This window comes from Crocodylus porosus, unplaced genomic scaffold (assembly GCF_001723895.1).
Source record: "Crocodylus porosus isolate Cpor-Errol unplaced genomic scaffold, CroPor_comp1, whole genome shotgun sequence".
Taxonomy (NCBI): Eukaryota; Metazoa; Chordata; order Crocodylia; family Crocodylidae; genus Crocodylus; species Crocodylus porosus.
The window spans coordinates 14,781,892-14,800,453 of record NW_017728907.1 but is presented as its reverse complement, the minus strand read 5'-3'; the positions used below and the strand labels follow the sequence as shown (position 1 = coordinate 14,800,453).

The 18,562-nt window shown below is 44.8% G+C and overlaps 1 protein-coding gene across 2 annotated transcripts in view; it reads right to left on the bottom strand.

Annotated features, from left to right (window-relative positions):
* Positions 1-693: 693 nt before the first annotated feature.
* The window catches only part of RXRG (retinoid X receptor gamma), a 121,617-nt gene continuing 103,748 nt past the window's right edge, over positions 694-18,562 (bottom strand). The window contains exons 5-11 of one of the 2 annotated variants that reach the window (XM_019530837.1): positions 14,555-14,715; positions 10,321-10,450; positions 7,126-7,258; positions 6,017-6,108; positions 4,701-4,787; positions 3,576-3,681; positions 694-1,169 (exon numbers count right to left, since the gene is read on the bottom strand). In XM_019530837.1, coding sequence (XP_019386382.1) covers positions 1,022-1,169; positions 3,576-3,681; positions 4,701-4,787; positions 6,017-6,108; positions 7,126-7,258; positions 10,321-10,450; positions 14,555-14,715 — 857 coding nt within the window. In that variant the 3' untranslated portion in view covers positions 694-1,021. The remainder of the gene's footprint in view (positions 1,170-3,575; positions 3,682-4,700; positions 4,788-6,016; positions 6,109-7,125; positions 7,259-10,320; positions 10,451-14,554; positions 14,716-18,562) is intronic. The other variant, XM_019530838.1, reaches the window with a different exon arrangement.

Sequence of the window (18,562 nt, the reverse complement as noted above, 5' to 3'; positions counted from 1 at the left end):
TTGAGTGTAAAATGTTTGCCTAGCTCTGCCACAAATACAAGTCATTTATGTCTGTATACCTCAGTCTCCCATTTGTACAGATAAGATTAGTCTGCCATGCTCTGTCTGTTCAAGGCCTCTTGAGCCTCTCACTCTCCAGCCATTTAAAGCCCTGATCTCAGTTGGTGTCTCTAAATGATACTGTAGTAGAATAGTTGGAAGTTCTGCTAGAGAAAGCAGAGCGGGGAATGTTTGTGGTATGGATACTTAACTGCTAAGACCACCCCAAGGAAGACCTACTAGTGTCAAGGACCACAGAAGATACGTTATGTGTTACAGTAGGACCTTCAAGTCCCAATCTGCACCTTGCTCTGATTAGCACTGAACACTAGTAAAGGATATTACCTTCCTCAAATAGCTCACAATTTAGAGGGGCAGGGGAGCTGGGAAGAGAAGCAGAGGCACAGAGAGGGGAAATTACGTGCCCAATGTTAAACAAGTTAGTGGCAGAGGCAGGAAAAGAGCTCAGGTGTCCTGAGTGCGACCCCATTGTTCTGTCCCCAGGAACATGCTGATAACAATTTTCAAATAAACTGAGTGGCATGTAATCTGAAATGATTGTCTTTGACTCTAAGTAGACTGTCTCTCTCATCTTTGTTCAGAACTCTGCAGAACAGACCATCATACAACACAATAATAAGCCCCAGTCTCAGGTTAGTGCTGATATCTTATATATTATTTTATTTTGTTCCTTTTTATTTTTGAAAGTGAAAAAATAATTTAAACTGATGATATATGTACAGGGGGAAATGGCTTGTTAGTGTTCTGAAGAGATCCTACAGCTGGCAAGAGAAAGGTTAGATGTATCACTTGACCTATGTACAAAAATTCCCACCTAAAAAGATCTGAAGAATCAGAAAGCCTCTCTCTCTGTATTATGAGCTGTCATAGTATGGGGAAAGGGAAAGAAGGCTGTGCAGGAGCAGAAAGGGTCCATTATATCCTAAGTTGGTCTGTACCATCTCTTTCCCAGCAACAAGGATCAGGTGATCTGGAGTGGGGTCTCCAGCATCTCCATGAGAAAGGTGTCAATAGGCGTGTCCCCGATCAACTTGAAGAAGAAGAGATGCTCGAGACATTTCAGCCCAATAGATCTCAGTGCTGGCAGTCTGAGGAGGAGTTTGGCAAACCTGGAAAAATGTGCCATAGAACCACAGAAGTCAGAGAGAGTCAGAAGTCATCATTATTTGATTTTCAGCAGTGCCTAACCTGGGGCTCAGGGCCCCAGTGTGCTAAGCACCCAGTGCCCCAGGCATAATCATAGTGAAAAAACACAGCTTACCTTGAATATCTTACAGTTTAAATGGAAATGAGGAACCAGAGAGATGAAGCAACTCGGCCAAGGTCACCAGCAAGTTAGTGTTGGAACCAGGAATATAGCCCAGATGGTGCTCTTGTTGCAAGCAAGTGCTCACACCAGGCAGTCTCTGATGAACCGCCCTGTCTCTTCCCACACATGCACACTGCCATTCCCTGATGCTGCAAGTCTGTCCTCCAGCCCCTTTACATGCTCCAGTCAGTGTTTTGCTCCGCTTAGTTTTAATTCAAAAGGGGGACACAAGGTTTCCCTGGGAGACCGTCCCCCAGCCAAACACCCCACTGTCGCAGTGCTGATGCTTCAAGCTGCATATTCCTTTTCCATAACATTATCTCATGCCAGAGACATTTGCTTATATTTGAAGTGGTCAGAAACTCATGGTCCCCAAACACTTGTCTGTCTTATATAAGAGCCCTCTCTATCTGGAACCTTCCAGGAAAATTCAAGGGGCTGATCAGGTTCCCTCATGATGCCTGGAAGGTGGATCCACTTTCTTTCCAGATTTAACACACACAAACACAGGAACAAAGTGCATGTTTTGGAGAAATAGTTTATCTGTCCTTTTCAGGCTCTAGGAACAACCATTTGACTTCCCTCCTTGACCAGGACTTGAACTAATAACCTAGAAGCTATAACATGCCATTGAAATCTTTCTTGAAATCTGCTTAAAAATTGATGGCCCCTAGAGAAGTTTCGTCGCCCATTAGCAATATTTTTACTATCCATTTTCCTCTGTTTTATGGACCATATGTGGCCACATTTGCTACTAACTGACCTCTGATCTCCCCCATACCCTCCCAAACGCCCATTTCTTGTTTGCAGCATTGACTTTGTGGCCAAAAATAGCAACAGCACTGCCAGGTGCCAGCACCTTGTTTCTTAAAGGAGTCTTAAAACAGCACGTGGATACTCTCGTATTCTGCCATTTCTCTCAATCAGCCAGCAGAGCGCAGTGTTGGACAGCACAGGAAAAACCTTCAGCAGTACTAGACTTCATTGCAACAGGCTTCAGTTGCTGCTTGCATGAGAGCAAGAAATTACTGGAAAGAGAGGACTCTGCAACCCAGAGTTAGAATAGACATGATGTTCAGTGTGCTCTGCTGGGCCTGGGATTGTGGTCTCCCTAGTCTTGTGTAGCCATTTACACCTACCTGATCTGAGGCTTGATCCAAGCTCAGTGAAGTCAATCAAAGTTTGCCTTCACAGCAATGGACTTTGCATCAGATCCACACATGATAACATTTTATGCCTCCTTTGCCCAGGTCTGAATGATGAAACCAGATGCAGGGAGTGGTGAGTCAAATCTCATAAATAGAGAACTGCACTCATTTTGCTGAATGCTGTCCATCTCTGTTGGTATGCTGCTATTTTTTTACGCTAATGGAAACATGAAGCCACCACTCATATTTTAATTACAAGTGCCACTTAAACCCCTTATCATAAATCTTTCACAGAGGCACAAGAGGATGCGAGTAACACAATGGGAGTCAGACTCATAAGTGCCATGTTTCATCTAGAGAGGTCTGAGCCAGACTTTTGGCTTGTTTAAACTGAGCCAAGACATGGGGCTGGACTTGATCTTCCAAGGTCCCTTCCAGCCGTAATGTCTATGAAATGGATCTCTGTTTCCCACACATAGCCAATAGCATGACAGCCTCTCAGGGCAGGTAAAGAGGTGAAGCCTCCTGCATTGATTCACTGTTGAGGTCACTGCCTATAAGAAGCAGCATGTAGACCTAAGGCTGGTAGAAAAAGTCTCTTGCTGAAGCTTCTCCCCCCCACTCCAAAACAGAAAATTAGGATGTGGACAAACTGAAGGGTTGGTTTGTTGGCTTGCTTTGTGGGAACTCCCTCATCCTCTCTGAAAATTTATATTATTAACTGAAGAGCCCATAAAGGAAAAAAAAGTTTGCCAAAATGGATTTCCACCACAGTCTTCAGCAGGTTTGGGCTTGAATTTGTTGTTGTTGTTGTTAAGAAGAGCCCAAGCCCTTCCCACTGAAAACTGATGGAAAAAGTTTTCCATCAACATTTTTCATCAGAAAAAATAAAAAATTCCAATCAACTCTGTATAGCACCCCCCTTCATGATGTAGCAGGAGCAAGGATGCACTTAGTACCTGTGATCACTGACAATTTGACCAATCTGTACCTACCAGGAGGTTCCCACCTGCATCTCCTATAGACAGAAAAGTGGCACAGGGCTAATTTGTATTCACCTGCCAGGTTGTTCAGGGTACTTCTGCTTTGTATATGCTTCCAGCGTGGCATAGACCTTTTCTCTTAGTGATTCCACTTCAGAGGGACTGGACAAGCCCTTGGCATCTGGAGAAGGGAGAAGCAAGAAGGAAATCACTGCAGAACTGAAGGTTAATATTTCATTTGGTTGTGAGCTGAGCAAAAAGAACCATATTTTTTTCAAAAAGTGTGGGAGTTCTCTCTCATTGCCAACTTTCTTAACAGTGACTCTGTTGCACCTAGCATTTCCAAAGAAAACAGGGGCCCTGGTTGTGCATATATATAAGCAATGTGATCCTGGTTTTTGTTGGGGTCCTTGTGGATTATAAATCTGCCCTTAATTTATGATCACATAAGATCTCTGCCTCATTCACTGCCCAGTATAAGCACACAAGGGAACAGAATCATAACTGTACCTGGCTTTTCTTCACTTGGGAGTGTCTGAATTTACAATGTATGTACTTGTCCTTTAATGTACTGTTTAACATAGTACGAGCGCATGCTGCATATTCCCCACAGGATCAATCTTATAAAAAAATGTTTGCTTGTCTGGGGATTGCATCTACAACTCCCTCCTAAAAAGCAATACTTGCTGTAAGATTGGATCACTCTGAATTCTAAAAAACTGATGAGATTGCATCCACAGCTACTATGGCACTATTCTAGTAGGAAAAAATCCATGGGCAGAATACGAGAGCTGGCGCTATGCCACTTCAAATCACAGGCTTCTGAGTTGGCCAGGGAGAAGTGATACAGGCTAGTGGCTAAAGCATCCAGAGACCTAGGTTCTATACTCAGCTCTGCCATTGGCCTGCTGGATGACCTTGGGTAATACTCTGAGTCAATTTTCCCTCCAGAGCCTTTCATCCCACTGGATTGTAAAGTCAGTGGCTCAGTTCTGTCCCTCTCTATGCAACTGTACAGTGTATGGAAAGGGACAGAACTGAGCCACTGACTTTACAATCCAGGGGAATGAAAGGCTCTGGAGGGAAAACCGACTGAGAACATTACTTAAGGTCAATATATTGTCTTATAAATAAGACTGAAAGAAAGGATGAAGTGCCACCTACCGAATCCACAGTATGATGGCATGGAAACCAACCTACTCTTCTGCAGCTGGGGATGATGCTTGCACCATCCAGGAAAGGCCCTCTTCCAGAGCAAGTCTTGGGAGGCAAAGAGGTAGACATTCGCTTTGAAGAACATAACCAAGTTTCACACCAGTGCTATTTCATGCTCCCAGGGAGCAGTTAGTCTTAGACACTTGGCTAGGATAGTCTAATCAGGGATGATTCTGCCTTGAACAAGGGGCTGGACTAGGTGAGCTTGTGAATTTCCTTCCAATCTTATTTCCCTATGATTCTAGTTCATTTTCTGCAGAAATTTCAATGAGTTGGGAGAGTTTTCCATTCAGTTCAGTCGTTTCAAAAGAAGAAAACAAACAAACATAAAAACCCCAGCAACCAACATTTAGTTTAGAATTAAACATTTAGTTTGGTTTCTTTTTACATTTTAAATTAAAGTGAAGTATTTTAGGGATATAGAACTGGAAGGGACCTCCAGAATCCAGACCTCTGTGATCACAAGTAAAAAAACCCAAAGTTTTGAAATGGAAAAAAAAAGATGAAAAAGATTCACTTAAAAATATCCAAACTGGCAGCACTACACAGGGAATTGGCAATAAGCTATTAGGTGGGTTCCTTACAATAAATCACTGAAAAGATTGTAGTTCTTGGATTGGCTGCTTTTGCAAAGTGCTTAAAATTGTTGGTCAGATACAGTCATCAAAAATGGCATAGGACCCAGAGATAAGGAATATTCAAATGCTTGCCCCATTCCCTATGGCAATCCAAGGGAATAATGCTCAGAAACAGTAGCACTGGTTGTGGGCAGCATCAGGAAATGAGCCTTTGCAACAAACATTACAGCAATTCATCACACATTTATGGTGTCATGCCCCACACTCCCAGTGACTCCCCTATCATGAGTTGCCACCTGTAGTAAGAGTTGCCATGCCATGACAATATGCTTCCCTAACCCATCATAGCACTGGAGAAGCGAAAAGGGCAGATATACTAGCTCTATGTTCTCCCCCTCTAGTTTATTTGGGTTGGAGGTCCTGAGGCTTGATGCTGGCTCCTAGACCAAAGAGAGAACAAGAACTCCCACCACCCCACTTCTGTTCAGCACAAGTCTGGAGCAAGGCTTGAATTCACAACTTTGGAGCAGGAGCAAAATACTGCAACCTGTCTACTACACCCCTCCCCTCCCTTGATACCCATCTGATGATGTGTCTGTGAATGTAGGGAGATGCATGGTTATCCAAAAGGAATCTCTTGGGATGTCATTGAAAGCCAATAAGAGAATCCTCTGAGTGTGTCACCCAGCAGGTCCTTTGGGTGTCTGGTGACACAAAGCTCACCTGGATTAAACAGGACGATGGCTCGCAGGCACCCTAGCTCAGACTTATCCATCTGCATGTCTTTCATCTTAGATACTAGCTCTGTCAGAACTCTGCATGGAGGAGACACAAACAGACAGTCTGTCAGCATGCATGAATGGCAAGGTCTGCGTCTGGTGTTAAATGCACCAATACAGAACTTCAGGAAGGCAAACTGCTGAGCAGTACTGGCAGCACACTCGCATGTCTCCTGGGTGATTGATTCTGTGCTGATTCAAATAACTGCACTAGGCAGGTGCACTGTTATAGGAAGGAAGTTGCCATCAGCTGCAATGTTATTAACAAGGGAGCCCATGGAGGGGACAAGTCCCAGCATGCAGTGCTCCATCTTGACCACAATGGAGGCCAAATATGGGGAGCGATTGGGATGAGGTATTTTGGGAGCTTCTCTTTTCTTGTCTTCCACATATAACCTTCCCTTCTAAAAGTCTGGCCATTTATTTGGATACCTAAAGATGACTTAGATGCATAAACCTGAGGTATCTAAACTGTGGAAGCCTTGGCTCCTTTCTCCTAACCTACAGAGCTACTACCATCACATGGTGAAGGTGGCAGAGCCCATTTGGGCTATAAATTACACTTCATTATATGAATTGAAGCCAAGTTTCAACATAAAGGATTTCTGGTTTGTAACCTGTCCCTGTTATAATTCAGCATAGAAATTCAAGTCTCTCTGTGGTGCATGCAGCTCATCAGAAAAATCCTGCCACAAGTTCAAATCTTTCAGGGTCTTCCCCTTTGTATTTATATTTGGTATGTGCCAAACATGCTTAGTATGTGCAAGCAGGAGTAAGAAGATGGGGTGTTCTTTCTGGGATGTATTGGGAACATGGTATAGACATACTTAGTTCCCTCTCTTAATATGGGCTGTCCATTCTTGGGAGCAACCCAACAGCTCTCTTCCACAGCACTTCCTGCTGCCGTATAGTAGGCTGCCAGCTGTCTAGGTGGAGACAGAGCTCTGTGAATGGCATGTAGGGCAAAGATAAAGCAAGCATTTGGTTTAGTTGCGTGCCAGTTGCCTCAGAGTGGCCTTGTAGTGGTTGGGGGTGAAGTGACGGGCAAGATACCTGTCAAAAATAGAGCCCACGCCAGCGCTGTGTGCACTGCTGCGGTGTACATGCAAGCCTGTGGCGAGCAGGATGCCATCTTGCACAGACACAGAGCGATGGGAAAAAGATGCAATCAGCAGCTCATTCCAGCCTGCAAGAATAAGGAGCAGAAGACATGAGAGCACATTATACTAGTTTCTCTCCCTGAAACATACCCTCCTGTCCCTTTACAGGAGGGTGCCAAGGAGAAATTGGCAGGGGTGGATAAGATGGCTTTTCTGTCCTCCCTTGTCACTGAGCTTAGGAGAGGGGTAAAGCAGCAGCATCTCCCAGGCCAGTGGACAGGAGAGAGTAACCTGAGCTTACTCCAGGCAATCAAATTTACATCCTGAAACCACTTCACACATATGGAAGGTGAATGGTTTCTCCCCAGAGGTGCAGAACTTGAAACACAGATGTAAACAACCCTATTGGTTTCAACACATTCATAGGTCCAGATCCTGTAGGACTGATCAGGTGCCCAAGTGGGATCCTATTCTACTCTGCCCAAATACCTGAAACACCATTAATATGCCTACTTTTGTCATGCATCATCTTCCTATCTCAAAGACTAAGTCATAAAAAGAAGGAAGCAGGAAGACCCACCTGCCTTGTGTTAAGAGTTTTACAAGGACTGGAGGAGGGTAGAAGGATCACACCTGGGAATTTAAGCCCTAAATAAAATTGCTTTTTTCTTAAAATTGTACCCCAGTATTTTAGTGTACCCTTTGCCTGGAAGCATTTTTTTTCTTAACAGCAGAAGGACCAAAAAACCCATTAACAACAGGCTAATGGAAGGAAACATTATGAGAGATAGCCAACATGGCTTTGTTGCGGGTAGGTCTTCCCTGACCAATCTCATTTCATTCTATGACCAGATGATGCATCACCCGGACAAAGGAGAAAGGGTTGATGTCATATATTTAGACTTCAAAAAAGCCTTTGGCCTGGTCTCCCATGATATCCTCATGGGAGAACTGGGGAACTGTGACCTTAACAACCTTATGGTCTGATGGCTGGGGAGCCGGCTCTGTGGTCAGACCCAGAGAGTGATGGTTGATGGAACCATATCAACATGAGCATGGTGACAAGTGGCACCCCACAGGGCTCTGTACTTGGACCACTACTCTTTATAAATACATTAAACTATCTGGATTATGGTGTCAGAAGCAGACTGGCTAAGTTCGCTGACAGCACCAAATTACAAGGAAGTGTAGCCACGCTAGAGGATAGGCTGGTGATTGAAGCCAACCTGGACAGGCTTGCAAAGTAGGCAGATCAAAACCTGATGGCATTCAGCACAGAGAAATGCAAGGTGCTTCACCTCAGAAGAAACAACCCACACCACACTTATAGGCTTGGCAGTGCTATGGTCACTAGCACCATGACTGAAAGAGACTTGGGGGTCATGATTGACCACAAAATGAATGTCAGCCACCAATGCAGTGCCATAGCCAGCAAAGCAAACAAAACTGTGGCTTGCATCTACTGATACATATCAAGCATGACCCAGGAAGTCATCCTCCCACTTTACTCGGCATTGGTGAGGCCGCAGCTGGAGTACTGCATTCAGTTCTGGGCTCTGCACTTCATAAAGGATATGGAGAAGCTTGAGGGAGTTCAGAGGAGAGCTACCGGCATGATTAGAGGACATGAGGGTAGGTTTTTATGGGCACCTAAAAAAAAAACCCTCCTGGATGCCTATCTTGCTGGGAACATATGAACCCAGCTGACTTCCTGCCCCTTGGGCAGAGGGCTGGACCCAACGATCTTGCGAGGCCTCTTCCAGTCCTGATGTCTATGAAATCTGTATGTCTATGACCCATATCTCATGATCCCCTCAGGTCTCACCCTACAGACAAGTAAAACGTGTTTTAAATTAAAGGTTAATAGAACATAGAAAGCCTGAGTCATCTTCAAGTCGTAGGGGTGTGCAAAGCTTCAGGTGGTGTTTTGATCTGGAGGAGATTCGGCCCGATTCTGTGACCGAATCTCCGAATCCAAATCGAATCAGAGGACCAATTTAAAGGTCCGAATCAAATCAAAGTTATCCAAATCTTTGGACGAGATTCAGAGAGCTTTGATGATTTGGGCAATCTCTGCTGGCTGCAGCAGGGAGCTGCAGCTGACTCCGAGCTGGTAAGTACTAGGGGATGGGGAGGGGACCATGGGGGGGACCCCTGCCAGCCCCCCCCTCCAATCCCTGCCCCTGCCAGCCCCAGCTCGGTACTTTAAAAAGAGCCCTGGTGCTCACTGGGTGCTGCTAGGTGGGGGACAATCCCTGTTGCCCCTCACTGCATGGGGGGCTCTGCATGAGCCCCTGACCCCACCCCTCACTTCCCCAGCCTCCCCACAGGTGCCCTGCCTGGACCAGCTCCAGCCCTTTAAGAAAAAAACAAAAACAAACAAAAAACAAACAAAACAAGAAAAGCCCCAGGACTCACCGCTCCTGCCGTGGCCTCAGGGCTTCGGGGGAGGTGGGGAGGCTGTGGAAAAGCCCCACACATGATGCAGGGCAGCAGGGATCATTACTTGCCAGCAGGAGCTATCCAGGGGGTTTCTCAGTGCACCCACTGAGTAGGGGCTTTTTTTAAAAACAATAGCCAGGAGCCGGGCTGGCCTGGCTGATTCAGAGATTCAGCTGAATTGAACTGGGACAGTGATTCGAATCACCGAATTGAATCACTGTCCCCTGAATCAATGGAATCCGAATCTGAAGCGAATACTGGCTGCTTCGTGCAGGGCTATCAAGTAGCAGCACAGGACAGCAGTACTCCCATTCTAATGGGCTTTGACCTAGGTCTTTTGTATTTATCTTGAATACCTCAGAAGTGCTCACAAAGCCTGCATCAGTAACCCCCAAAAGAGGCCTAAGCTCAGTTTTCACTAGTCTGTTAAGCTGCAAGCTTGGCTCATCATGCACTTAGCCCCTGTTGTATTCTGGACTTGTTAACATAGCCATAATAGCTTAATCTTCTGGGACAAAATGACACCACAGTAACTGTGCTGAGACGTGTTATTTCTAAAACCTCTAGCACGGCATCCACATTAGAACACCCCTGGCTCCCAATAAATCAGTTGACACCATCTCCATGTCAATAAGCAGCAAAGAAGGGATAATCCATGATTAAGATCACAATAGCATTCAGGCAGGCAGGGAGCCAAAAGTTTTACCTGCACGAAGAAGAATCACTTGGTCTTCCAGCGTTAGGTTTGAGAAGTGGGGGATTCGCTTGGCCCATTCAACTAGTGTGAAGAGCTGCTTGTCAGCTGCATGACATATGTTAGTGACAGGGTCATTCGTCTAAAGGAGGAATAGCGTAAAACAGGAAGGGAGGAAAAGAGAGAACATGCCATTGAGAATTTCAGCTCAGTAAGAACCAGCAACAATTATCTTCCGCCTAGAAGATGAATATCCCACCAGGCGATAGTATATAATATTAAATCTACCATTTAAAAGAACTGCACTATTTGAAGCCATACAGTTCCCTTTCATTCTTCTGGAATGCACTTCTGCAGGTTCAAATCTAGACAATTTATTATGTACCCAGTCCTCATTTTCCCTGCTTTTATCTACGGTATGTTGCATGGTGTTTCTGGTTCTGTACCTTGTAGTCACGTGCAGTAACTTTGGGAAATCCTTAAGTAAACACCCTATGAATGCAGGGGGCTGGACAAGATGGCTGAAGAGGCCCCTTTCAGTCCTGTATTCCTATTACAGTCAATGGCAACTTGTTCCTGTTTGTTCAATGTCCTCGGTCAAATGATTCAAAGTCTCTGTCCAATTCCTACTGCAGTGGTCACATCACAAAGCTATGGCAGTTTTGTTCCTACTCAGGAAAATCAGGCAATAAATTCAGAGCTCTCTAACATCATCTCATACACCCTCACGGCTGCTGAAGTAATGGGACCCTGGGCTCCAAGCTCTGCTGTGCACACACTAGCAGAAGACTCTAGACCTGTAACTAGACTTCAGAAAGGTCATCTACCAATTAAAACAGCAGAGGTGGTGTCAGAAGACAGGAAAATAATTCACACAACTATTTTTAATGTTATTTTTACAAACCAGCTGGTCAAAAAAGGTGGGTTTTTTAAAAAGAAAGTGTTCAAATTAGCCTTTGGACTTTCAATGCAAAATATCATTGGAAAAAAAAAATCTGATAAATGGCCAGTCCTACTAAACACCTTGACAACCATAACAGCTCACTAGAGGTTAGAAGTTCCTTCTCCATCCTCTGCTGAGACTTCCAGGATTAATTAGCAATTACTTTGTTTTGATTGTGGGCTGCCACTGACTGGTTTCCCTTTCTTCTCCCTAGAGTTGGTTCCTTAATGGAAAAACAACAGTTGACCATACTTTAAACTTAGTTTGCTGGGGCAAGCCCACCAACCGTCAACCACAAAAATCAGAAGGTCAGGCTGCACAAGGGAACTCACTCCTACCCCAGTCCAGGAACAGGGCTCTTTTAGGAGTGCAGGGAAGCCTAGGGCGTCTGATGGCAGGCTCACTTGCCTATACACAAATGCCAGGAGCCTCGGCAACAAACAGGAGGAACTGGCCCTTCTGCTAAACAGAACTGACTACCATCTCATAGGGATAAACAGAGACCTGGTGGGATTTCACCTGAAACTGGACCACAGGTATAGATTGCTACACCTTGTACAGGAGAGATTGTGCTGCAAGAAAGGGTGGGGGCGTAGCTCTCTATGTGAAGGAGCAGTACACTTCACTACAGCGGAGATTGGCAACCAAGGAGGGTGACTTGAGACCCTCTGGGTAAGAATATAGGGGGAACGTAGTAAAGGGGATACAAGTGGTACGAGTCTACAACAGACCTCCTAATTAGAAGTAAGAACTTGACCACAAAGTCGCTATGGAACTGACTGAGGCTGTATGCTTTCGGTGCATGGTTGTCAGGAGCAAAATTCAACTACCCTGACATCTCATGGAAAGGGCACTCAGCCAAATCCAGATCGGTGGCAATGCTTCCTCACATGCATTGATGAGCTCTATTTGTCTCAAGAAGTCTACAAGCTGACAAGAGGCAAGGCACTCCTGGACCTGGTACTGGTCAAAGGGGACGATTTAGTGAGCGACCTAAGAATTGAAGGGAAGCTGGGAAACAGTGGCCATGAGTTGATTACTTTCTTTATCCACCACAAAGCTGGCAAGTCAATCAGCAATGCAGAAGTCCTTGATTTTAGGAAACCCAACTTTCACAAGCTCCAGAGATTAGTAGTCAAGGGCCTGAGAGGCCATGATCCGACAGGGAGGGGAGTCCATGAGCCCATAGAAAAAGAAGCAAAAAAGGACTGGACAATCCCCTGGGCTCACTAGGGAACTCATGGACCTCTTGTGTCTAAAGAGAGAAACTTATAAAGGATGGAAGATGGGAAACACCACCAAGGAAGAGTATTCAGCACTGGCTCACACCCATAGAGAGTGAACTAGGAAAGCCAAGGCTGAAACTGAGCTCAAACTGGCTACACAAATCAAGGACAATAAAAAGTCCAGATATGTGGGAAGTTGGGGAAAAAACAAGGGCAACACTGGACCCTGACTAAACCAAATAGGGCAGCTCATAACCAACACCCAGGAAAAAGCAAATCTCCTTAACAATTATTTTGCATCAGTCTTCCACCAGCCCAAGGGGCTCACCCTGCCTGACAAGATGCAGAATCACCAGGAACAGGATGAACATACACCTATCATTGGTGTGGATCTTGTGAGGGAGCACCTTGAGAGGCTGGACACCCACAAATCAGCTGGCCCAGATGGAATGCAGCCAAGAGTGCTAAAGGAACTGACTGGCATCATGGCGTGGCCAATGGTAAGGTTATTCAAGAACTCATGGTGCTCGGGCTGAAGATTGGAAGAAGGACAATGTGATGCCTATTTTCAAGAAAGGGTGAAAGGAAGATCCGGGGAACTACAGGCCCAGCAGTTTGACCTCAATCTCTGGAAAGATCTTGGAAAAAATAATCAAGGAAACAATTAACAACAGAGGTTAACAGAAGGCAATGCTCTGAGAGAGCGCCAACATAGCTTTGTTGCAGGTAGGCCTTGCCTGACCAATCTCATTTCCTTCTATGACCAGGCGATGCATCACCTGGACAAAGGAGAAGATGTTGAGCCAATATGTTTGGACTTCAAGAAAGCCTTTGATCTGGTGTCCCATGATGTCCTCATGGTAAAGTTGGGGAACTGAGGCCTCAACAACCTAACGGTCCAATGGCTGGGGAACGGGCTCCGTGGATGGACCCAGAGAGTGACAGTCGATGAAACTGAAATCAGCATGGCGCAAGATGACGAGTGGTGTCCCCCAGGGCTCCATTCTCAGACCTGTACTCTTCAATCCATTTATAAGTGATCTAGACTCCGGTGTCAGAAGTGGACTGACTATGTTCACTGACAACACCAAACTATGGGGAAGTGTGGTCACCCTAGAGGACAAGCTGGTGATTCAGGTTGACCTCAACAGGCTTGCAAGGTGGATGGATCAAAACCTGATGGTGTTCGACATGGAGGTTGCAAAGTGTTCCACCTCAGGAGAAACAATCCAAAAAACCACATTTATAGGCTCGGCAGTGCTACCGTAGTTAGCACCATGACTGAAAGAGACTTGGGGGTCATCGACTCATCACAAGATGAACATGAGCCACCAATGCAATACCGCATCAGGCAAAGCAAACAAAAAACTCTGGTCTGCATCTACTGATGCATCTGAAGCAAGACCCAGGAAGTCATCCTCCCACTTTACTCGGCCTTGGTGAGTCCACAGCTGCAATACTGTATCCAACCAATTCTGGGCTCCGCAATTCAGAAAGGATGTGGAGAAACTTAAGAGGGTCCAGAGGAGAGCCACACACACATGAGCAGAGGACAAGAGATCAGGCCTTGTGAGGAGAGGCTAAGAGCCATGGGACTCTTCAGCCTGGAAAAGTGTAGGCTCAAGGGTGGTGGCAGCTTATAAGTACATAAGGGGTGTGCATCAGGAACTGGAAGAACATCTGTTCACCAGAGCACCCCAAGGGAAGACAAGGCCCAATGGTCACAAACTCCTGAAAGACCGTTTTAGAGTGGACATAGGGAAAAACTTCTTTACTGTCCAAGTCCCCGGGGCCTGGAATAGACTCCCCCCAGAGGTGATGCAAGTGCCTACTCTGGACACTTTCAAGAAACATTTGGATGCCTTTCTTGCTGGGATCATTTGATCCCAGCTGACTTCCTGCCTCTTGGGGAGGGAGCTGGACCTGATGATCTTGTGGATCCCCTGCCAGCCCTAATGTCTATGAATTTATGTTCCATACTACTGATTTTAAATGCACAGTGGGACATTCTCATCTTTGTAAGTGGGTTCTGTAAAACTACCCAGCATGCAGACACTAATTCTATGCTGCTGCTTACCGAGTTCTCAGCATTCATGTCACTGTACGATTCAGTCTTTGGTTCAACAGCTAATTCAGCTTCTAAAATCCTTTCCACGGGCATGTCCTCATTACTACTGCTCGTGGACTCGGCCTCATTCTCGCTCCTCTCTCGGCTTCTCTGCCGCTCCTCTTGCACAGCTGGAAGACAGGAGAACATGCCTCTGTACCATGTAGGATGCTGGCACCAGACTGCTTCCCCATCTTTCAAGCTCATTGCACATGAAGGACAGACTGATCCCCTCTTCTCTGGGATCAGAGCACAGAAAACCCTGCCCACTATTCAGAGCATGGTTGATGGTAAGGATAGAAATATAAAAAGGTGGGCATCAGATGCTAGCCACTGTTGACCTGGTAATTCAGCAGCAAACGTTATTGGCCTAATTCATCACAGCCCTGTACTTTGTGCACATGTATACCAATGCAAAGATGAGTGCAAAATGGTACCATTCTGACACCTGGGGCATGCACCAATTTAAAATGGCTTTGGGTATGGCAAGGCAGAAAGGAATCAGGCCCTTTTGGTGGGAAAAAGGAATAGCATAATAAAGCAGGGTAACCAGGGCAGATGCTCCAGGTACCAACTCAGTGGGGAGGTAGAAAAATAGAAGCTGCTGCTGCCACAGCTGCATATCTACACTGGAAGCAGAAGACCAGCCAGATCCTGCCACTGCCTCTGTATTGCAGCTGCCCCAGGTACCCAGCTGCCTTGTTATGACTCTGGAGAAAAAATAGGTGTGGGTTGAGGGCCTGAACAGAAAACATGTTTATACTGATGTAGTCATCATTATAGCACCACAAAAATGTAGTAAAGATGCTGTAGCTCACTAAAACGGAGGTAACTTTACACAATTTGATGAAGAATTATTTTTGGCCATCAATCATCTTACTCCAGAGTTTCCTTTTGCTCAAGACAAACAGGTTATGTGGTCTTCTGTTACCTGGAGGCAAGACACAGAACTAGTAGCCTATACTATAGTCTGCTACCCAAGGATGAGCTTCATGTCTGTATGTCTATACACTGGCCACAGTGTAATTTACACTGAGGGACCAACCGCCCCAATGTAAATGATATAACAGTATGTGATCTTATGTCCATGCCCTTAGTATGCCAAACCCAGATCACTCTGGGTTTTGGTTTTGCCAATTTTTAATCCAAGTGCGATTTGGATTAAAATTTCATTTTTATCTGAACACTCAGAGTTGTTGATTTTTGCTTAATCTTGTCTATGCAAGTGAGGAAAAGGGAAGAGTTCCAAAAAATGATTCAATTTTTGGGCATCTCTGTTCCCTAGAACATTACATGGTCATGACCCCTTGGAAAAAAAGAAAAAAGAAATCAACCTAGGAAACTGAAATATGAGCCATCATTTTAAGAGGCATGCTGGTATTCTTGCCTGGCAGTGCGAGTGCACTGGCCTGCAACCCCCAATCAAGCAAAAGCAGAAGAAAATAGAAGATGACACATTTCCAAATGTCAAGGATTCAATGAGGAAGTTTGTCTAGGTAGCTGTACCAGTTTGTTGTAGTGCAATGCAGCAGTTTTCACTTGTGCTGTTACTGGTACCAATACAAATTCAACTTGCTCATCTCTTTCTCTATGGATTTAGATTGCCTCAAACCATCTTTTCCCTCAGAACCATCTCAACACCCATCACCTGTTTCACCTTGCAATTTACACTGTCCTCCCAGCTAGCAAGTAGTAGTGTGCTTAAATTAAGTCCCCAGAACTGAAAAGCTGTCTCTGGGGTGTCAAAATGAACCCTGGGTCTGGCCATCCCTGCAATGTGAAGGTGTTCAGCTACAGATCCAAGATCTATGACTAACGGAGAGTCTCTGCTAAGAGAAAATGTCACCTAGAGGCATCTGAGGAAGTTTATTTCTCAACTGTTACACCATCTCACAGACATACTGTACTACCACAGATTCTCAACTTGTACTTCAGGGACCGCAAGTACTCAGAAAGAGACCAGCAAATAGTAATGGGAATGGAGAAAGCAAAGGGTTAGGAAGAAGATGGTACATAAACATAATGGCCTGCTTTGTTCACCAGTCTGCCCCCTCCCATTATGAAAGTCTGTATCCTGTTCTGCAAGCTGACAGCTACCAGACATGTGGATGTACTGTTCCACAGTGGAGGAACACCTCTGCAGATGAAATACTCTGGTCAGGCACAAGCGTAAGAAATTGTCCCATCATCTTTGCTTAGGATTTAAAACACAGGGGTCCAATTCTCTGTTCTACCAAAGACTTCAGGAATGACCTTGGACAAGTCACCTATTTACCACTGTGTCAATTAGCATGGTGGGACGCTAGCACTCACATGCTTCAAAAGGACTACACTGGAGTCTCCGTTGCTGAAACAGTGATGGGGAGCAAAAGTAACTTTGAGAGACAAGTAGAAGGGCAACGAAAACTTTATAGAACCAAAGTATCATGACTGAGTCTTGAATAAATGCCAGGGTTAGCTTTTTATTTTATTTTGGGCCATGCCTACTGTTAGTTACAGCCAGTTCAACATCAGCAATGAAACTCTGAACCTGCTGGGCCTCTGGAGTAAGTCCAGTGGGAACATGGAGTAGTTCCACGGCTGTGTTCCAAGTCAGTCCAAAGTGAGAGATGATTCTGGGTGGAAACTAGGCAAAACTTGCCTCCTCCCTCTCCCCCACCCCTGGTAAGGTTTCAAAACTTCCACAGCTTTGGGAAATTTACAGAGCAGAAACAGGATGAATGGGACACTGATTTTTGCTACTCTGTAACTTTCCTAAAGTCAAACTTTTGAAAATTTGGAGTGGGAAAAAAGACACAAAACAGTGAAAAACCCCCAGTAACTCTTTTTTTTTAAATGTGGCAAAAGAGGAAGAAATGGGGGAAGAATGGGAGGGGGAAGATGACACTATTTTTTTTAGCAGCATATATAGAATTCGAATACCATATAATTTAAGTGTTAATATATATTTTAGTGACAATTTTAAAAGTCTTTTCCTGTTTTAATTTTGCAAAATGAAAACAAGTTTTGAATTTATTTCATTTTATTTTTGTAAAACATTTTCTTCGTTTTTTCAGCCACCTCTGGTTATTATTTCTAAATTGATTCTCTAACTACAGATATGCAGAATGAGGGTTTTTTCTGATATTCCACACCCCTTACAGGTAAAGGGAGATGCAAATAAATAGTGCTTTTACAAGGGGATTGAAGGATCTGGTTTGTTTCCGTGTGTTTACACTTAGGGTTATTTTCTATCACATCTGCCCAGATGCATCAATTCTGATCACAGCTTAAATCTGACACCACCTAATTCAATGTGTCAGGAGAGAGGTCCTTGGAAGCATCTAAAAGTATTTTATATGTAAAGGGAAATGTTTTCCTAAGGTCATTTCCAAGTGCCTGATAATGCTAGAATCTTTTTACTAGTGAGGGACAATCCTCAGAAAGATTCATTGGACAATGCGGTTTTGAAAGACACCCCAGATTTCAGATGCTCATCCAAGCCTTATCCAAACTTTCTGCTTTTCTTGGCCCTGAATAATCAGGCTAAGAAATACATTTCTCATGGTATTTTGAGATCTCAGCTGAGCCCTGGATGCTCAGAAATGCACAGGTCTTTTTGGATAAAGGAGTTTTAAAAATAAACTTTAAGAAACGTTCAAAACAATTTTAGAGCTACAGATTCAGCCTGTGTGAAATAGCTGTCAGTGGAGCTATTGCTAGCTGTATTAGCTGAGGATCTGGCCCTGAAAGGCCATGGTCTAAATTTCAGAAAAAGTTTTCATCAGTTATTATTTAGATCTTTCTATCTTCGGTACTAATGTACCCCTGGCTCCCCTGGCACCCAAGTACCTTACAGTCACTAATGCAGCAAGCCTCACCAATGTCCATTGTTGTACTGCTATTCCCATTTTACAAATGGGGCCCTGGCACACAGACACACAAAGTGACTTGTCTGAGGTCAGACAGGAAGTCTGTGGTAGAGCAGAGAACTGAACC